General features: G+C 46.7%; 1 protein-coding gene across 2 annotated transcripts in view; it reads left to right on the top strand.

Annotated features, from left to right (window-relative positions):
- The window catches only part of LOC147706822 (ATP-binding cassette sub-family C member 10-like), a 389,662-nt gene that overhangs the window by 172,535 nt on the left and 194,456 nt on the right, over positions 1–22,671 (top strand). For both annotated transcript variants that reach the window (XM_086925955.1, XM_086925954.1), the window contains exons 12-13: positions 471–773; positions 19,607–19,733. In XM_086925955.1, coding sequence (XP_086782081.1) covers positions 471–773; positions 19,607–19,733 — 430 coding nt within the window. The remainder of the gene's footprint in view (positions 1–470; positions 774–19,606; positions 19,734–22,671) is intronic.

Genomic DNA, 22,671 nt, shown 5'->3' with positions numbered 1-22,671 from the left:
AGTCTCTATCGGATTATATAAATTATGCAAAAGTACTGAGTTTTGAGAAGGGGTTGTGGGATAATCCTCAGGTTAACCTTTAGTGATGTTCATAGTCACGCTCGGCCGTAGCCCTAGAAGGGCAGTGATCTGGAGGACTGACTCAATGGCACCCTGTTTATTTCAGCGAGTGTGAAGCTGTTATCCCGTCTCAAGTGAACTTTATGGATGTCCAACCAAGGACAATATACACCGGGCCAGGAACCCCAATGGAATTCCTAGATAAAGAGGGTTGTGTTTATTGTAAATTTCATCTAATAAATTACATTAATGCAATAGAACTATGCACCCACTGCTATGACTGTTTTCCAGGGAATAACATACGCTTCATAAATGATTCCTGGTCTGGCATGTCCGCTTTCCCAATCTAACCTGAACACTTTAGGGTTGTGCTTCTAGTTTGATGTCCTCATTCTGCTCTGTCTTCTTAGCATCATCTGAGGGTGACAACGAAGAAGAGGATGATAACGAGGAAGAGAGTGAGAGCCTTATGGACTTAGGAGATCAGTCTGAAGATGAGGTGAAGACAGAGGAGCACCCTCAAACTGATGCCAGTCACTATCGTGATGCAGACAAAGGGCAGGTGTCAGAGGAACCTGGGAATGGCCTTAACCTCATCGATGAGGAAGAGAAGAAGGAAGGCCTGGTGTCCTCCCTGGTCTACAGGGCATACTGCAGTGCAGTGGGTACACCTTTGGCATGCGCGATCCTGTGCTTTTTCCTCTTAACAGAAGGTAACTCAAGACTCTTATTCTGTGTATTTCACAATCTGAAGTTGGAATCTGTGTGGCACTCGAGTGTTAGCTGATTACTTTGCCCAAAATGCTAAGATATGTACTTTATGAATTAATGAGTCTCAATTGTGGTCAGAAAAATGTAGGTGGTAGCTGACATATATACCTATTCTGCCAACGTGCATTTTTGGTACGCTCTGTGGACATATTGTATAGGATTTGTTACTAATAAACTGGGGATATTTTAGTGTAATAGAGTGGGTTTTGGGACAGCCCCTTGCTCATGACTGAATGGCGTTATTGTCGACCTTTGTTCAATGTTCCTGATTCAGTGGCCTTACTCCCTATTGTTGTTTTTGTCCCCATATCCCCGAATCCCTGCAACCATTCCTGGGGTGTAGCTTCTACACCATAATGTGAATGAATTGTATCTTTCCACTGACACCAGAGAAATATTTTTAATTTGTGTTTAGTAGTCCACAAGAGTGCATGGCTTACCTCTTTCTTCCTCATCCGCCTTCTTTCTGCTTCCCACCTCCTCATCGCCTGCAGTTGCTCTCCTCCCCCCCCCCCTCTTATTCCGGACCGCTTCATTTATTTTTTTTAGTTACTTCAATGGTCCTGCAGCTGTTCACTGCTACTGGGCCGCTCACTTCCTCGCTCGTCCTTTGCTCACTTTCCATGCCACTCCTCACTCTTTTCCCACCCTGCTTTATTTTTACTTTTTATTTTTTGTTTTGCAAGTCTGTCTTTTTTGCCTGCTTGCTTCTGCGCAGAATCCTCGCTCATATTTCATTTCTTGATTTACTGCTCCAATATAACCTTACACCATCTTGAAAAGATACATGAAGACTAACGTGTTGCTAAAAGAAATCATAAGTGCCATCTTGGAGAGATTTTGGTTAAACTTTGGAAAGCAAAATGTTTCAAGATGTCTACAAGTGTGTGTGGGGGGGGGGGGCATGGGCAGGTATGAAATGGCCTGTATACTTCATGAACAAAAGAATTCCAAAGTGGCTGCCACATACTTAGAACCCACAAGCGACCATGTTTGCATGGTTTTGACCATAAACTATAGTAAAGCTAACTAGCATTGGCAAAGCCAAAAACGCTGCACTTGTGTTTGAAACTCCAAACTTGTTGACTTTGTCAAAACGTGAAGCAACTTTTAAAGGAATGTTTTTAAAGTGAGCTGTCCCGAAAAGTTTTTAAATTGTTTGCATTTCCATTCCTTCTTACAGTGGTTTGAAAGTGCCAAGGACACCACATAGCAAAAGGGTGGATTGGGATTACCTGTAGCGTAGTACGTGTTGCCAATTTGGAAGTGTTTATAGGTATACAAAAGCTTAAATCACAACTACTCTACTGTTGTGTAACGTAATGAACAACAGGGAAGAGACTCTGTGATAAAGAAGGGAAAGTAGGCAGACTACCATCTTATGGAAAAGAAATGCTCTACTATTGATAGTCTTGGGTGCTGGCCAGGTCTGAATAGAGTTTAAAAAATATATAATTATTTAGTTTTTTTAATACAACACAGAAAACCATACCATACAATAATAGCCAGCAGGCAAAACATAGAGGAAGAGAAATGCATATTGTTAAAAGAAAAGATGTACAATAAGCGATAACAATGATAGCATGCCAGTCATGAACGAAGCAACACAGTAATAATAGCATGGAGGCCCTCAGAGTTATGGGTCTTGTGTAACAGCAACAGTGTATCATTACATCCCCAACGAAGGAAACCAGTCGGGCTCTTCCCCAATGATCACAAAATCCACGTCAGGGGGACCAATTAGAGCAAGAATGCAGAGACCCAAAAGCTTCTAAGAGAAATTTGGCGAGGCCGGGTTCATCGCCCTAGTCTCCGTGACACGAGAGGATCCACCAGAAGTGGAATCGTCTATGATCACAGGGCCCCACAGTCCACCTGTGGGCACACCAGTAATATAGGATCTCATCTCGACACCTTCCTCACCCCCTAGCCTCCTTCTTGTAAATCGTATCACTTTCACATTCCGCCCTTTTCCCCAACTCCAATCACCAACAGTATGCATCCTGGCCACAGACGGACTTACAGCTCATAGTCAGCTGTCTGCGGGCAAGGATTAAAGCCAAGTCCAAGAACCTATCAGTAGTTTTCCTAGCCGCTGTTCATTCATGGAGGCCTAGCAGTCAGAGTTGGGGACTTAGGAAAAATTCTGTGGTCCCTGGAGCCACTTGGAGGACCTTTGTCTAGTATGGTAGTAAAAGTGGACAGGACCAGACCATGTTGAAGAAATCCACATCCTCAATAGCACAGCAGGGGGACTCTGAGGATGCAGCCGGAAGCAGGGGGTCAGATAGGCCCAATGAAGATAAATGAATTGAATACGTTTGTAGCTGGCATTTATGGGCACTCTACAGCCAGATTCTAGTACCTTCTGCCAAGATGATTAATTAATTGAGCTCTTCCTCCCAATGTGACCAGAGAGCCAGCTGTGCTCCTTCCAGCAAAGACCTATATAGTAATGTGACTGCCTTCGTCCGCCTCATAAGAAGGTAAAGATTGTGAAAACACTCATGCTCCGGAGGTTCCGCAATACCAGAGCCCCACCACTCGGGCATCTGGTGAGTTAGGGCACGATGGAGTGTGAAATGCCCGACCAGGAGATCTTACAATTCCTGAATGTCCAAGATAGTACACAATCCCCCACTTACACCCACCCCCTGCAAAAATATCACCCAGGACAGCAATCCCAGCCGCCGGCCACTCACAGAGTCCTGACCACCCCCTCCTCAGCCCCGGGCGCCCCTAACATCGGATCACCAAAAGAAGGAGATCTCAGGTATACGCAGACACCCTCTGGGTCCACTGCAAGGCTCGAGCCCAAAACAGCGTCCTGTCCTAACCAGGATATTTAAGGTCCGTACCCTGGAAGCAGGCTTCCGCTTCATCAGGATACCAAGTAGTAGATCTTTAGATGAAGAGCCACACTCACTAGTTCCCACGCCATGCCACAGATAGGAACCTCAGCGTACCACCCACTGGAGTTGCCAAATAATATAGCTCCAGGTTGGGAGCTGCTTGACCCCCTTGGTCACAGGGAGGCGCAATTTCCAGAGGGCCACACAGTGGAGTGAGGTGCACCAGTATAGCGACAGCAACACACCGTTCAGCTCCAGGAAGAATTTTTTAAGCACCTCCAGTGGGAGAACTGCAAACTAATACAGGCGACAGGGGGATAAGATCATTTTTGAAACGGCCATCTGGACACTCACTCACAAGGCAATGTAGTCCAGCAGGCAATCAAGCATCACAACCCAGCACGCGTCCGCCCGAAGTTTCCCTCAAACAGCAGTTCGAAAGAGTGATAAATGGCAACACCTAGCTATTGAACAGCGCTGAAGCGCATAACCCCTCAGGTGGTAGACACAAGACTTATCCCAATTGACCTTCAGTCCAGAGTGAACACTGATATCCGACAATGCCGCCAGCACATCCCTGAGGTTAGTGTCCCTCCCCCTCGTATACGTATAATCAGATGTGAGGCATAATCCTTGGTATCGAAAGCCCGGCTTAGCGTGCAAGCAAATGGTTCCATGGCAAACAGTGTTGATAAAGGGCAACCTTGTTGGGTGCCCATTCAACCGCAAAGGCCTCCAAGATCAGGGTTCCAGCACGGATCCTAGCCAAGGTTTTAGTGTCGAGAAGCTTTGTCCTCTTGATAACTGGTAGGCTCATATCCATGCCATACAAGGTGGGATAGTGAAACTTCCAATGGAGTGAATCAAAAGCCTTCCTAATATCTACTGTGATGATCAGTGCCTCCGCTTGGAACCCCTCCTGATGGTCCAATGTCAGGAACAATTTCCAGATGTTAGGCATGGTCCTACGCATGCAAAGGAAGGTAGTCTGATCAGGATACAATAGAGAGCACATATGAGGAAATAACTGAGTCACCAATATCTTACTCAGGATCTTGTAGGAAGCATTGAGCATAGAAAAGGGGGTGGTAAGACTCTAGAAAAAGCTGGACCTTATCCCTCTTTGAAAGTGAGACAATAGCCTCCTGAAGCCGACAACACCGCTTAGAGTAATTGAAAAGTGCCACAAGTCTATGGACAAGGTCCAAAGTGAGTGCTGCATAGAATTCAATCGGCGAACCATCAAGGCCAGGGACCTTCCCCCTTGCCATTTCCCTAATTTGCCCCCGTAACTCCTGCTCTGTAATATCTGCACCCAGCTGATCCACCACTGCTGCTGGCTCAAAGGACGCTGGGGAAGCTTCTGCAATATAATTCAGCATTTCCATCTCACTCCTCGCCACCTCCAAGGAGTACAGGTCACAGTAGTGCTGCAGGAAAACCTCATTGATCTCCTACTGTGTAAAGACATCTCGCCCGAAGGATCGCTTAGTTAAAGTATAGTGTCACCACCCTGACATCCCACAGAAGCCATGCAAGCATCCTGCCAAATGTATCTCCCTCTGCATGGGCCCTAGCTGAGTTCGCCTTATAATCAAGGCGCTCGACCAACTCAAACAACTTCTCTAGCTCCTCCAGCAGGTGCCCTATCCTATCAAGTTCTCTCCAGCCCACTGTATACACCACCTAGCTCAACCTCCTACCGCTTGATATCTGAAAGTAGTTGGGTACGTACCCCTATTCTACTGGAAATACAATATCCCTGAATCACCACCTTCATGGCCTCCCATTCCACTCCGACCAATGAGGCTGAGCCTGCATTTGCATGTCAGTACTGCGAGATATGCTTTCCCAGTAAATCCTGGATGGCCTTGTCATTCAGGAGAGCTTAATTAAAGAACCAGGTAGGCTCGGTGAGGACCATTGGAACATAGCCAGCACTGGAGTATGATCATAGTAGATCTTCGCTAAATATTCCATTTCTATTACCCTGCAATAGAGCGTAATACTCGTATAAAGTATATCCAGTCGAACCTCGAGAACATGCAGGCCAGATCAATAAAAGTATGTGTGAACCTCTGAGTGCCTCACTCGTCAACAGTCCACTAAATCCCACTGTCCGGCCCACAGCCGCTGCCAGTTTGCCGGTAGTGCATCACATGAGGGCGGGTGCGACCTATCCAGGCTCAAATCCACCACACAATTAAAGTCACCCTCCAACACTTTCCTATAGGGGAAGATGAGAAATAGCTGGGCGCCAAGCCAGTAAGGAACGACTGCTGATCCACATTTAATGCATTTAGTTCAAGAGGGCTACATCCCTGCCATCCAAGCACCTGGAGACCAGGACATATGTCCCTCAGGGCATATGACCGCCTTGTGCAATCGGTATGGGACCCCAGGCCTGATTCAAATGAAAGTGCCCCTTAAAAGGCAGTGTAGGAAGTAGCGTAACGTTGGCCCTGTCAGGCGTGTCCCAAGGGCATAGCCCTCAACCTCTGTAAGATGAGTTTCCTAGAGGAGTGAGATATGCACGCCCCTACTATTTAAACAACACTTACCGGTGGAAGAGAGGCCTTGCACATTCCATGTAAGCAACGTATTTGGGTGGCCAAGAATAAAGGCCAGATGATGACACAACCCCCACAGGCCAGCTATCCTATGTTGTGAATGACCAGGGAGACGTGTATCGTCACGCAGGGGACAACAGACTAGCATCACAAAACACAGATTGTACCAGTGCGAGCAATCAGCCAAACCACTATGTCAACAAAGCGTGACAAGAGGTTTGCCTCCCAGTACCACTTCGAAGGACATCAAGGAGTCCAGTAATGTCCCCTGCACAAGCCCCCAATGTGGTGGGAGGCCAATAATACCCCATGCGCTCCCCCAGTGGTGCATGGGGAGGCACGCCAACAATGGGTAAGGGCACTGTGCAAGGTGGGGAACATGTTGAGCCAATAATGTCAGGCCACTAGGCCAATAGCAAGGTAATAAGGCCTGTAATAGTCCAGGACCCAGGCAATTCCCCCACGTCCAGTTGGTCCCCTCAAAAGCAGATAAACTAGGCAACAGCACAGAAACTGCTGCAGCATGCTTCACCACCTCAATCAATCAGGGAATTGTAAGCGGGCTACTCACCTGTGAGGGTCTCAAGGCGCTGAGGGCGGGGGGAAGAGGGGGAAGAGGGGTCCCAGATCTGTTTAGCCGAAGAGCCAGGTCTTGAGGTCTTCCTGAAGGCGCGTGTCTGATATCTGCTGGTTGCTCATTCCAGGTCTTGACTGCAATGTGAGAGAAGGATCTTCCGCCTGGCTCAGGGTTTGCGCGGGGTGATCGGAGGTTTCTTTTGCGTACGTGGAAGTTGATTCTGTCATTGAGGTATTTGGGTCCGTTGTTGTGTAGGCATTTGTAGGTGTGAGTGAGGATTTTGAAAGTGACTCTTCTCCACAGGGAGCCAGAGGAGACTTCATAGGTGTTGGCTGATGGGTTCGTGTCGGGTTATGCCGAGGACGAGTCTGGTGGGGGTGTTCTGTATTGTGTGGAGTTTGCGGAGTAGGGACATGTTGATTCCGGTGTACAGTGCGTTTCCATAGTCCAGTCTGCTGGTGATGAGTGCGTGGGTAACTTGAAGGTCTTGCGGAGGTGTTGAAGCAGCTGGAGGTGACTGGGTTGACGTGTTGGTTCATGGTGAGTGATGAGTCTAGTAGGATGTCGAGGTTCTTGGCGTGGTCTGAGGGGGTAGGTGGGCTTCCGAGGGTGGTCGGCCACAAGGTGCTGTCCCATGTCGAAGGGGTGGTACCGAGGACGAGGGCTTCTGTCTTCTCAGCGTTGATCTTCAGGCAGCTGTTGGTCATCCAGACTGTGACGTCTTGCATTCCTTTCTGCAAGTTGAGTTTGGCAGTGGTGGGGTCTTTGGTGAGGGAGAGGATGAGATGGGTGTCGTCGGCGTAGGATACGATGTTGAGGCCGTGTTGTCGGGCGATGCCTGCGAGGGGGGCCATGCAGATGTTGAAAAGCGTGGGGCTCAGTGATGAACCCTATGAGACTCCGCAGGTGATTTTCGTGGGCTCAGAGAGGAAGGATGAGAGTCTGATCATTTGGCTTCTTCCGGTGAGGAATGATCGGATCCAGTCCAAGGCTGTTCCTTGTATGCCTGCGTTGTGTAGTCTGGTGAGTAGTGTGCGGTGGGAGACGGTGTCGAAGGCCTCTGATAGGTCTAGTAGGATGAGGGCTGCGGTGTGGCCTTGGTCCAGGAGGGTGCAGATGTCATCTGTGGTGGCAAGTAGGGCCGTCTCTGTCCTATGGTTGCTTCGGAATCCAGATTTGGACGGGTCGTGGACGGTGTTCTCTTCAATGAATCGTGTCAGTTTCCTGTTGACTGTTTTCTATGCAACTATGGCTGCGAAGGGGAGGAATGAGATGGGCCGATAGTTCTTGAGGTTGGTGGGGTCAGCTGTGGGCTTCTTGAGCAGGGGGTCTGACTTCTGCACACTTCCAGTTGTCCGGTAAGGTACCTGTTTTGAAGGTGGTGTTGATGGTGCATTGTAGTTCGGGTGCAATGGCGGCCGCGGCTCTGTGGAAGATGTGAAAGGGAAAGGGGTCGGTGGGGGCCCTAGAGTAGATGCTTTTCATGGTCAAGGCGGTGTCTTCGGCCATGATTGGTGTCCAGTTGGAGACGGTCGGCTGGCTGGTCTTTCTGGGGGAAGGGGGCCGTCTGTGGTGCCTGGTGGATGGTCAATGAAGTTGTCGTAGAGGTTTTTGATCTTGAGGTGGAAATAGGTTCCAAGCTTGTTGCAGAGGTCTGTGGCTTCGCTGCGTGGGTTGGTGAATTCTTGAATGACACTGAAAAGTTCCTTGGAGTTGGTGGAGTTGGCCAGGATTTTGTTGTGGATGAAGTTCCTCTTGGTGGCTATGATCTGGTTGTGGTAGTCCATCAAGGAGTTATTGTAGGTGGTGGGGTTTTCAGTTATCTTGGTGTTTCTCCAGTTCTTCTCCAGGCGTCTGCAGGTGCGTCTGGCTTCTTGGAGAGCGGTGGTGGACCAGGCGGCTTTCCTGGGGCGTTGTCTGTCAGGGTTGCGTAGCGGGCGAGCTTGTCTGCGCAGTCAGAGATCCCGGTGTGGATTTCTCTGTCTGTTTCACTTGTGTCGGGTACCTAGGTGTGGTTGTCTCGGGTGAGGATGAAGTTAAGTTGCTCGTCTGTAACCTTTCTCTAGTTCCGTCGTGGTGGGTGTGGGGCTGGTTTGGGTGCCTTGGGTTTGTTGATCAGTCCAGGGCGGCTGCGTAGTGTGGCTGAATCAGACGCTGTTTCCTACTGCGAAAATGGGGTCGAGGGTGTGTCTTGCTCTGTGGGTCGATGTGTTGACGAGTTGTTTAAGTCCGATGCTGGCAAGGTTGTCACAAAGGCTAGTGGAGTTGGGGTCGCTGGGGTTTTCGGGGTGGAAGTTCAGGTCTCCAATGAGTATATGTAGTTTTTTGAGGTGATGGCGTGGGGTGCAATGAAGTCAGTGATGATGGTGGCGAAGGGTGTTCGGGGGCTGGGAGTCTGTAGATGAGGGTTCCTCGGAGTGTGGCTCTTAGGGTGGTCTGGATCTGGAAGTGCAGGTGTTAGGCGGAGGGGAAGATTTTGCTGAAGGTAGTGAGGTGGAGGATGCTCTTGTGGGCGATGGCGAGGCCCCCTCCTGGGTGGTTGGGGAAGTCTTTCCTCTGGATCTTGTATCCGTCTGGGATGGCGGGGCTGATGTCGGGGGCGGAGGATGCGTTGTCTCTATGAAGAAGGCGATATCGGACTAGAGAGAGCTGAGTAGGTTCCAGATTTCTATGGAGTGTTTGAGCACGGAGGGTACATTGAGGAGGATGCATTTTAGGGTGTCGCCGTTGCTGACGTCGGCGTTGTTGGAGGCTGGGCTGGCCATGTGGGTCTGGGGGAAGCGGAGCCAGGAGAACTGGCCGTGGGTCGTGTTCAGCGAGGCCTGTTGGCATTCTCTAAGTCTTCCAGGGTTGACTGCGAGGAGGGTGATGGTGTCGTAGCAATGGGTAGTGGGAGGTCCAGGGTTCTTGGCGCAGGCTGCGGTTGGGTTACGGATGTGCGCAGACGGGCTTGCCTTTGGTGCGCCGGCAGCGGACCCACTGCACGACCGTGCAGCTGCCGCCATTTAGTAGGGGAGGTGGGAGGGAGGAGAGGATGGGAGGCAGGAGCGGGGGAATCGCGGATGGGAGGGGCTGCAGGGGCAGCAGCAGCGAAAGGAACAGGCAGGTACGAGAAAATAAAAACAGTGGTTAAATTAGAGTAAGACACAGATGGGCAAAATAACAGTGGCACAGCAGGGAAAATGTAAGAAAAAGAAGACTGAGAAAGGTTACGGTGGTTGCAGGCAATCTGTTCCCAGTTGGAGTGGGCAGCAGGCACAGGAGGGGGCAGCAGCCTCGAACCTGCCACGGAGGAGTTCGGGGTCTGGAGCTAAGAGACGGTACAGCGGAGCTGCGGGGAGAGAGTGGACCTGCCCGAGGGTCGGAGGTCTTACTCCGTCCCCCTCGTCGATATAGCAGTTTCGGGGCCCAAGCGCCCCAAACCCAATTCACCTCCACAACCAGTGAGGGAAGGGGGCTCCAACAGAATGCCAGTGCACGGGGGCACAAGGGTTCACACTGCTCACCATCACGATTTCAAACAAAGCAGGAATGCTGTTTTCATTGTCCACCGGAGTTGGGCGTGGACGATCTCCGTGTGCCTCTATCATAGGGCCCACAATCTCGCTGATCTCAGTTAGGCAAAACAGGGAGGTGGCACCAGCCCCGTGAGGCTCACGGCCTCTGATGAAATTCTAGTGTGGCTGCTGCAAGGAATGCAGGGCCGCCATTTTGAATGGTCTCTAGCACTGGAGCTGTTCTATTGTTGTGGCCCTCAGCTCTGGGGCTGCATGCCTGGAAATGTCTGGGCGCACCCTGGGGGTCTTGGGCACCTTAGAAGGCCTCCCTCTTTGGAGCAGGGAGGAAATGGTTGCTGTTCGAGGCTGGGGGCTTTGCGGGCAGCGATTAGCTCTGCCGTCTGCTTCATCAGGGCATGGCATCTGGCTCCCTGAAAAACCATCAACAGAAATTATGAGAGAGGGGGCGTGGCTTGGACAGCAATGAGAGGAGGCGAGTAAGTCCGGAGCTCCTCAGCACCCCGGGACAAAGCCTAGAAAATCAGTGCTAAGATTTAAACACCGAGGACAGCAAAACGCTGCCGGAACCCGGCAGGCACAGCGGGGTAAGGAGTCCGCACAAAACGGACCATCCAGGAAGAAGCTACATCCAAAAGAAAATTACGGAACTAGGAATACCGAAACCAGAAAGATGGCGGACATGAAATGCTAGCGAAGGCAGTGAGGGGACGATAAAGACCAACCCTGCTGTGGGACAGCGAGCAAAACACAAGGTTAGTGCCGCGCAATGCCCTGCAATCCAGAACAGCCCCCGCTGATCCCCCACCTGAGCTAAACAGAATATCAAGCTATCGCCAGCAGACTTTCGCGCAAGATTAACGAAAGCGAAAGCAAAGAGCACAGGGGGTGGCCATCTTAGAAAGCAGAGACGAACACAGAAAACGCGAGTACAGACATTGAGGCGGCATTAGAGGGAGATACGCTGGCACAAGCTTACAGTGTAAAGCGAACATAATGGGAGCCCCCCACGGGCACACAGACAAGCACAGTGCCACAGACACGAGACCGGCCGCCTCGCTAAGACCGATCCCTAGCGCAAAGAGGGCGCGCATAAAACCTGCAAACAGCGGCCATCTTGAGGTGGGCAGAGAAACAAACACCGAGGCAGCCACAGGAGAAGAGACGGAAGCACAAGAAACCAGCGTACATAACGGGACTCCCCCCGCTGACACACAGACAGATACTGCGCTACAGTCAGAAGACCAACCGCCCTGTGCAGACCGATTGCTACCACAAAGAGTGCGCGCATAAAATATACAAACCAGACGACGGACATCTTGAGAGGGACAGAAAAACACACACCGCAGCTACCACACGGGGAGAGACGGAGGCGCAACAAACCAGCCTACATAACGCGACCCCCCCCCAGACACGCATACAGGTACTGCGCCACATACAGAAGACTAAAAGCCCTATCCAGAATGGTCGCTACCACAAAGGGACCTGCAAACCAAACGGCAGGCCAGCTGGAGTGAGGCAGCTATTTGGAAAGAGACCAAGGCAATAGGAAACAAGCAGACAAAACGGAGACCACCCACACAGACCGGCTCAGCGCCACAAGGGCCAAGATCACGACCAAGCCAGCGCCTGAGAAATAGAAGACAAGACACAAGCGGCAGGGTGTCCAGCCTCAAAAACTGTTGTCAAAACGGATAAAGACCCAAGACCAAACAGAGCAAGAGCAACCACAACATGTACAAAGACAACAAGAGCAACCGGTGAAGGCAACCAAAACAAGAGTCCAACACCCAAGACCACAATTGGCAACGAAAAAAGGTTTGTGATCGTGCAGACCAAAAGAGGGCTACGCAACATGGCAGGGAGCGAAGGGAAAGGGCCCCAACAACAACAAAAGAAACCAAAAGCAGACACTACCCCAGAATCACCCTTCAAGCAGAAGGGGGACATCAGTGCCACACTAGAAAGTGTTCTAAAAGAATTAGCCGAAGTCCACGACTTAGCAAAATCAACCAAAAAGACCACCGACACCATTCAGCTAGATCTCGCGGCATGTAGAGCAGACATCCACACGGCCAACAACAGACTGTCCACAGTCGAACAGAGAGTGAGCGACATCGAAGACAAGTCCCAATTAGCGAGCAGGACAATGGGGCAGATTGCCAAAGCAACGACAGATCTACAAAAACAAGTGGCAGACTTCGAAGACCCACAGAGGAAAGGGAACATAAGGATCCTCGTAATACCTGAAGGAGAAGAAGACAATGCGGGCAGCTGTGTGGCTATGCTGCAAGACCTCATACCGAAACTAACGAATCTAAAGTTTGACAACCCCTTCGAGCTGGACAAAGCATACAGAATTCCAGCGCATAGACAGAGCAACAGACAAACACCAAGACCGATAATATGTAAGCCCCTACGATCGCACCACACAGAGGCCATATTCGAAGTAGCGAGAAAGAACACAAACTTGATTTGGCAGGGCAATAAATTCATACTAACGCAGGACTACTCCAAAAACACTGTAGACATCAGAAAAGGTTTCCTTGCACAAAGAGAAGATCTAAGAAAGAAAAACATCACCTACTCCTTCGTCGGACCCGCAAGATTCAGAATAACAAACAATGGCAAAACACTAATCTTTGAAGACCCAACAGAACTGTCACGCTCCCTGAGGGGAACCGTACTACAGTAAATGGAACTAGCGACCACATAATCGAAAAGAAGGGCTTCGCTGGACAATGAAACAGAATAGAAATGGCACCCAATATTGAACCAAACAATCAACACTCCTACCTCATAAAAGGATCACGCAAAAGCTCTCAAGAATGCACGAAAATTCAAAATGAGCAAGCGACATACCAACTGTTCTGTCTACCTCAAGCAAAGAAAGTTAAGCCTAGAACAAATATGAACTAGCAAACATATCTACCTCACTCAAAGAAACGGATCTAGAACACTAAGCACTGACAATACCAACATACGAATCTACCTCAATAGAAGCTACGTGCCCTCAGAACATATCTGCCAGCTACAACGAACGAACAAGAAGCGACTGGCGGACAGAATAGCGAACAGTATGCGAAGCGAAAATAAGCGTAAACAAAGACTAACATATCCTTTGAAATGTATATAAGTGATAAGTTTAAGGGGAATGCCTGTACCGCCACCTATTACGAACTAAGGAAAGGAGAGATAGGGCACAAGGGTCTTTTTTCCCTCAACAAGATCAACAACCAAACTAAACCAAGTCTCGGGAAGGCGGGGGCAGAGGACATTGCTGTTGCACGCTTCCAGTACAACAAAGAAAGGGGAAGGGGGAGGGAAGGGAGGGAAAGACAAGGGAAGGGAGGGAAAAATGTCAGTTATGTTATGTTTATTCGTTTTGTATTGTCAGTTAGAAATGTCCCGTCAGTCATGTAAGTCATACCTACACCCCAAGCGCAACCTCAGACAGAAACCAAGACCAAACATAGCAGAGAATGATCTTTGGCCATCCACCAAGAGTGGACACAGCAAACTCTTTCCATGTGCCCAGAAACCGTCAGTACAGCGACCTCCACAACAACGCAGTGAACAGTAAAGCGACAATACAATCCGACCTCAAGGTCATATCACTGAATGTAAAGGGACTGAACCATCCAGTCAAAAGAAAGAAGGTCTTAGACTACTTAGCAAAAACGAAAGGAGACATCATCCTCCTACAAGAAACCAAACTATCAGCCGAAGAAGCGAACAAGATCAAAGCGTGCTGGATAGGCCACACAGCCAGCTCACCGGCAATAGGGAAAAAGAGGGGAGTAATCACCCTAGTATGCTCGAAGTCAAAAATAACAATCGAGAAAGTAGAACACGACGACGAAGGCAGACTCCTGCACACAAGATTGAAAAGAGGGGAAGAAACAATTTCGGTAACTAATATCTATGCACCGAACACAGAGGACACAGAGTTCTGGGAAGGGGTAACAAGGAAACTAGAAATATACCACACAAACAGCCTAAACATAGTCGCAGGCAACTTCAATCTAGTCCTAGACCATACACTAGACAGACAGACACAATCCAGGACAAGACCACACGCCACCCACAACATCCTGAAAACCATGTGCAACAGACTTCAGTTACAAGACCCATGGAGACTACAGCACCCAGACACCAGAGACTATACCTTTTACTCCACCCCGCACAACACCTACAGTAGAATCGACTACATTCTCATCTCTAAATCACACACACACCTGACGGAACACACAGACATAGCAGCCAGAACGGTCTCAGACCACTCCTGCATTAGCCTACACATATCAGGGAGACATAACGACCAGACTGCATGCAAATGGCGGTTCAACAACATAATGCTAGTAAAGAAAGAGGACAGAGATACAATAGAAAACGCAATCAAAAACGACATAATGGAAAACGACACGAATGGAATGAATCCGAAAAGCCTATGGGAGGCCCTGAAAGCGACCATAAGAGGGAAACTGATTGAAATTAAGGCCATAAGAGACAGAGAAGCTAGTTTACAGCTGAACAAACTAGAAAGAGACATAAAAGTACTAGAAGCAAAACACATAGAAGACACCACAAATTCAGACCTCCATCCAACGCTCACAAGCAAGAAATACGAGTTCAATAGAATCCTCAGCGAGAGAGCAAGTATGTGGATCAGGAAGTACAAGGAAGTCAATGTGTGCAAGGCCAACAAAGCGGGGAAAATACTGGGGTCATACCTCAAACGCAAACAAAGACAGCACTCCATAGCAAATGTCATGGACAAGCAGAACAAAACACGCACAAGCCACTCAGAAATACTACAAACCTTCAGAGAGTTCTACAAGGAACTCTACACAAAGGACGACAACATAGATGAGACAGGAACTACGGACTACCTAAAAATACTCAACCTACCCAAGCTACAAGACGAGGAGAGGAAGCGAGACAACTAGGCCAAGACTTCAAGGAATCCGAAATAACAAACGCCATCAATGCACTAAAAGACAACAAGGCACCTGGACCAGATGGCTACACAGCACCCTTCTACAAAAATTTCAAAGAACTCCTAAGCCCAGTCCTAACAAAAGCTTTCAATCAATGCTCAAAGGAAGGCACAGTAACAGAAACAATGACACAAGCCGATATCATAGTCATCCCGAAAGAAGGCAAAGATACACAATGGCCCAAAAACTACGGCCCAATTTCGCTAATCAACCTTGACTGCAAGCTCGACGCAAAAGTTCTAGCCACCAGACTCAACAAAATAATACCTCAGCTGATCGGAAACTCCCAAGTAGGGTACATGAAAACCTGCATGTCACATGACAAAACCAGACTCCTTTGCCAAATGATCGAACACTGCTCTAACTCATCCAACCCAGCTGTCGCCATCACGCTAGACGCCGAAAAAGCGTTTGACAGAGTCTCCTGGCACTTCCTCGAAAAGTGCATGCAAGAATACAACATAGGGAATGAATACATGTAGAAAGTCATGGCACTTTATAAAAAACCAACCGCAAAAATCGCCATAAACGGAGGCTCATCTGCTCTGTTCACACTCGAAAGAGGCACGAGACAGGGGTGCCCACTATCGCCTCTACTATTCCTGCTAGCACTGGAGCCTTTGATCACGGACACGCTGGCAAACAGAAATATCACAGTAATAACAATAAATAACACAACAGCAAAAAATACAGCCTACGCAGACAACCTCCTAATTCTGACAGGCAACCCATCCGAATCCTTACCAGCACTCATGAATACTATAGAAACATGCGCCAAACATTCAGGCTATAAACTCAACAAGGAAAAATCAGACTGAATGCCACTAAATGTCCACACAACCAGAGAGGATATAGGGAACATAGGTCTAGCGTGGCAGCCAAAGGCCATCAAATACCTAGGGATCCATTTCAAAAGAAACCTAAGGGGGACTTTAGAACTAAACGAGTCTAACACGCTAAAAAAGGTAAAAGACCTACTAGACTCATGGTCTCCCAACTTCATCACATGGTGGGGCCGCATAGACACTATCAAAATGATGATAACACCAATAATCAACTATCTAGCGAACATGCTGTACCTGCCCTTGACAGAAGACTTCCACAAAAGACTAGACCTAATGATTAACAAATTCATATGGCAGGGCAAGAAGGCGAGGATAGGACTCCGCAAGCTGAGACTAGGGACAACACTAGGCGGACTCAATCTAGCGGACCCGAAACTTTCCAACTAGCATTCGTTGCCAGACAAGGAATACATTGGTTATTACCGAAACAAAAGTACACACCAACATGGCTAGCCATAGAGAAAGCAATGCTAAACAACACCACCCAACTCACACTACTCACGGCTAATAAAAATCACTCAACAACAATCCGATACTAAAGTTCACGAAACAAGCACTACTGAAAATAGACCGCAACCTAGAGGTCAGCGTCAAAAACTCAAAGTGGGAGACACTATGGGAGAACAACAAGATCAAATACAGAGGGAAACCCTTAGACATGTGCACAGGGAAAACGAAGGGGATACACTTCCCAATACAACTAGAACACGAAGGGACACCAAACACCTTCAACAACCTCCAAAGAGAGCACATCCTACCAGACATAGAACTCTACAACTTCCTAGCCATAAAAACAGCCCTAACGAAAACAAAGTTACACAGACAAACCCCCTCGATTTTCCAGCTCATGGAGAACATAAACAAGACAGGCCACTAAGTCTCACTGCTGTAAAAAATACTCAGACCGACCATGTCTAAGCTCAACGATAATAAGATGGCCACTTGGAAAGCCTAACGGAGACCAAACTATCCGAACAGGAAATACAAAAGCTCTGGGAGTCCCCATCCAAGAACATGATATCTCCAGTTCTCGCACAAACCAATGTCTGGATATTTCAACGAGCCTACTGGACACCGGCACGCCTCGCATCAGTTGGTCTAATAGACAATGACACCTGCTGGAACTGCGGATCAGGGAAAGGAGACCTAGAACACATCATCTTCAGCTGCTCCAAAGTCAAAAAATTCTGGAAACAAGTTCTAGATTTAACCAACAAAACGCTCAACTGCACCCTCAAGGAATCATTCGCCAGTATAGTGACAGCGCAGATATCACAGGAAATGGTGACCCAAGAAGATAAGAACCTACTGGACTTTCTCCTCACGTCGGCAACAAAAACAATTGTGACAAACTGGAAGGACACCTCCAAGGCCACCTTCAAAAGCTGGCTCAACTGGGTGATCTTCCTAAGAGGGGCTGACACGACCACCCTCAGAAACACGCCAGGTAGACATCAAGGCAGAGCGATGTGGTCCAAACTTGACAATCACATGCACACCTTTACACCACCATAGACACAAGGGTCTCCGTACCAGCAATGGATCATAACGAGATCAAAGCTCCGCTTACCCACATAACAGACCTACAGTTTCTGTCCACACCAACCGCGACCACCAGACGCTTTGGGTTTTATGTTATATGTTTGTTACATGTTCTTTTTGTTTAGAGAAAACGACGTGAACGTAACCAAGCAGTGAAATTATATGTCTGTTAGTAGATGTACCATGTAACCTGCAAATACCAATAAAAATATTTAAAAAAAAGAAATTATGAGAGAAGAAAGTTTGTATTCATGCTGGCATGATAAGAGGTGAATGTTTATGGTATTTGTCAGAAGCAGGTGTTTTTTAAAACTTTTAAACAAAGTGGAAGAGAGTCCAGTTATATCTTGATCAATATATTATTTCAGATCTTGGATGTGCAACCTGAGAAACAGCTATAAAAAGTTGTCTTGTTGCAGTGCTTGATATCTAGGTATAAATATTTGGTGCTCCGAAAATGCTTATGGCTGACCAATAAGGTTAGACTCTTTCTTAGGTAGTGTGGTGTGTTTAGTTAAAGCGCCTTTGAGGGAGATTTTGACCAAAAATGTACAACCTGCTTGCAGAGGGAGCCAATTCAGTTTGATTATCATGGAGGTAAGGTAGTCACATGTTTACCTGGTCTTGCAGCTGTGTTTGTGATCCTTCGCTCTTAGATAACTTTTCCCCTGGACTAACCGGAGTACACAGCCACACTGTGTCAATGCTAGAAAGAAACCAGGGTTCTAATGTCACACTCGTGGGTGTGAGGACCTTGAGATTTCTTCTAACTGCCCTGCATTTTCAATATGTAAAAAAACGTAATTGTTTTTTATAAAGATATAGTTCAGAGCGGACATTTATGTTTTTGTGTGTGTGTGACTACTTTGCTATATCTTCTTTTCAAACTTACTATACCCCCTTGACTGCTGGGCCCTGCTACCGCTGGGGAGTCAAGTATAAAAAAGGGGTTTAGCACACCAGTGGTAAACACAGGTACCCACCACAAATACCACTGGTAACCCCTAAATGTCCCAGGGACCAGAGAAAAGGTCTCTGAGAAACCCCACCCCAGTGTGAATTCTGCCGCAGAAGAGATGCAGGGAAATTAGGGACAGGAGCTTTCCTATAGGATGTTGTAGACAGAGTCATCTAAATGTAGTGATCGGTCCTAACTGGTGGGAGTTGCACACCTGTTTCTAGTGCCAGGAAGAATGCATATTAGACAGCAACCTCGCCTATGAGGATAGCACATCCCAGAGAGAGCAGTACAACGCTACTATGTGAAGGTAGTACTATCCTGGTATTCCCCAGGGATATTATGGTATATAAATGCAGTACATTTGGCAAGGTGTTCCATGTTTTGCAGAATAGATACTTTCAGTGCGATTTATTAGGCTTACCTAAAGGATACAAAAGCTTTCAAATATAGATAAACAGTGCTAAATCTTCCCATCAAAGATGATCGAATAGTCATTATATACAAGGGCTGACTAGAAATTAAGGGGTGGAGGCTCGATCGATCTCCTGAAAGTGCTGATAACTTTTTCCAGCACAAGATGTTATTTTTCTCTGTCAAGGGTGTATCTTAGTAGCTCCCTTAATAAATATTCAGTGATAACTCTTCTTAGCCAATTTTTAATTAGCGCTATCTATCTAGTCTAAGCACTATGACATCCAAGGGATGTAACCTACCTCCATCCAGGCCATCTATGTGACCTCCTTCCTTTCTTAGTGAACTTGGTGGCCTCACAGAAAAAAGGTTAGAGCATCTCACCATCATGACAAATCACGCTACCTCTTACTCCAGTTGGGACATCTGCCCACTGCCCATCACAGCTTTCAACAAGTGCATTACTTTATTAATTTGAACAGCCCGCCTCTTGTCTTCACAGCTTCACGTGACCTCTCTGCTTGGTGGCTGTCCCACTGGGTATCTACTTTGAGGAATCAGACCGAAGGAAACATGTCCATAGGTGACCTGGCAGCTCCGTTACATATTCTTTCAATGGCAGATCCAAAGTAAGCAATTTATCTTATTTGGTTTCAAAACACACTTGTTTCCACAATCAGATGAGGGTGCTGTTAATAGTAACAAATAAATCAAATGAAAAGCCCTGAAAGTGAAATACAAAAGTATAAATAATAACACCTGTTTAGATGCACCACACTATACTAGATGCCCGCGATCCCCTTTTGCTTGTGATAAAATGTCATCTACCAGTGAAATGCCAGTGTCCAAAGCCTTGTATTTTAAAGCTCACTTTTCTAGTTTCTGTGCTGTTTCACAAATGTCTGACAAGGCTGGAGAAAGATCAGATATCCCTCTTTAATAAAGTGGAGGAATTGATGATGTTCATAAAAATGGGAAAAAAACGGTGGGATTTCTTAGTATTTACCCTCTAGGACATTTCACCAGCTAAATCTGGGTACATTTCTGGGGTGGTAAATGTGCCAAAATGTTAAATTACACCAGGAAACGGGCGCAGTACCTCGATTTCTGTGCTAAATTTAGATTTTCATCCTTACGGTCCAGGTTGAAATACCATGAAATTCCAACATCCCAAACTTACTGATACCCAGGGTATTGATAATTGTGGGTGTCTGAATATCGATAAGGCCTTCCCAGCCACCTCACAAATAGGGGCACATTGTTATACACTGAAAGTAACATGGAGATTAAAACAAACAATCATGTTTATTGAGTTAGGATGTGGAGATATTAGGATTGTATGTTCCTGCCCATATCTTTTTATGACAAAATAAGGACCTCTTTAAGAAATGATTGGTAATGAGGCTTCTGCCAGAATTCAGGAGATACATGGTCAGCCAACGTTTCCCATTACCTGCCACATTTGGAGTGCAAGAGGTGCTAGTATTCCTGACTGTGGAGCCACTTCCAGCTCTGCTGCCAGGAGAACTCTTGCAACAGGTTAACTACTGGCAGAAAGGGCATAGGAAGTCCCATTTTTTTTTATATAGGTTGGCCTCTGACTTCAGACTTTTTTTCCCTGCCTGGGACTCTCAAGTACATGGAGAAGAAAACTGTAAAAATGTAAAAATGTCCTCCAAGCTTTTGGGAAACAATTCTCAATGAATCTGGGTGTATTAGTTATAACTTTCTAATCACTTAAGCAACTGCCGTCATTGAGACAGGAAGTCACTTAGCTGAAAAATGAAGTTGACTTGGCTGTAAACTTACAATTTGGTAGTTAGCAAACCATAGTCTTCATGAGGGTATAAGTGCCTGAGCAGCCCTTACAGAACTTTCCACATATCTTGTTGCAGATTAGATGATTAGTGCTGTCACTCTGCTAGAAGGAGTGACGACCTCCAAGATGGACCTATTCTAGGGGAAGTTGAAGATGACGGCAGGCATATATATGATCAGAGACCAGTGAGACATAGGGGGGAGTGAACCGCAGATAGCTGGACACAACGGTAACCCTTAGTCTTTCTCTTACTTGGCCATGGGCGAATCCCTCTAGTAGACACTTTGTCCTTGGACGATTATCACAAACCTGGTAAGGACAGGTATCTGCAGCAAAGGGTCCCAGAATCCAGATTAAAAAAACACAATGATTGAGGAAAAAAAAACAGGTGAAGGTCCTGATATACAGGAAAAGGAAAGACCAAGGAAACCAAAACAAGTGAAGAAATTCAAAGGAAGTAGTCTGGAGAAAGGCAGATGAAGATGTACAAGCACTGGTAAGTAAAGAAGAGCTGGAGAATACCCACTTGACTAAATCAGAGATCTCAGAATTCTTTGACTGCTTTGCGACTTAGCTAAATGATGATGTGGACACCTTTTAAAGAGAGAAACAAGAAGTTGCAAGAACCTTTGAGGTATGTGGGAAGTATAGGCATCTTAGAAACTTCCATTCTTTAAACAATAGTGGCTAGATGGCCATCTTGGAAGGGTTTCAGGCACAGGGAAGAATACCTAGGATGAAATCCAGCTTGTTGGTGCTGTATGAGATAGTGCTATCCAAAGCATGTCTGTACATGCTTACTGCCTGCACCGTCTGCCTCCTGTGACTTTCAGCAAGTTGTCAGTACTCCAGCAGGGATGTTCTGTGCCCCCAGTGCATTCCCAGGGTGGGCGGCACAAAAGACACAGAATACCATGCCACTTATTTAGAAGACCTTTGATGTACTTAAAGCATATTTCACTACCAAGACCCTCAAAACCAACAACTCCTCTTACCCAGGGTAAACAGTCATAATATTGATTCCAAAATATAGAATAGACATAATATCGAAGTAAAAATATAGAATGGACAAAATATCGAATGAACACAATATAGTGGTTAAAAATATCGAATTTAAGGTAAGTAATATCGATTTTCAAAATATAGAAGTCAAAATATCGAAGTATACAATATAGGCATTAAATATATCGATATACGAATTGAAACGTCTGTGATCTGTGTAGCCAAATTTTTGGGGTGGGTGTGGCTGATTCGTACAAAGAAATCGAAAACCCTTTTTAAATTAATTATTATGAAATGATTGTATGTTGATTGTGATACATTCTTTTTTTAAACTTTGGGGGCTTGTTTCTAGAGGTTTTTAAATATTATATAATGTATGTTGTCTTTTATGAATTTTATTCGAAATAAAGACAAAATGAACTGAACTGAACTGAACTGAATAGGTTATTAATTTTTAATAACTAATATGTAGTTGTATTTCTAATTAATTATTGCATAATATTAAATTGGTTATTAATTTCAATTAATGTTTTATTGGTATTGATATTTAATTTATTTTTTATAATATATTCTATTACTTCCCCTACTGTTAAACTCACTGGAGTGGGAATAGTAATTTTCACCCTCCCGCTATCCAACGCTTTCCCTACTGTTGCACTCTCTGGAGTGGGAATAGTATTTTTTACCCCTACGCTATCCAACGCTTTCCCTACTGTTGCACTCTCTGGAGTGGGAATAGTAATTTT

The sequence above is a fragment of the Lissotriton vulgaris genome, chromosome 6 (assembly GCF_964263255.1).
Source record: "Lissotriton vulgaris chromosome 6, aLisVul1.2, whole genome shotgun sequence".
Classification (NCBI taxonomy): Eukaryota; Metazoa; Chordata; class Amphibia; order Caudata; family Salamandridae; genus Lissotriton; species Lissotriton vulgaris.
Note: the sequence above shows the minus strand (reverse complement) of the source record. Positions and strands in the feature narration are given on the sequence as shown.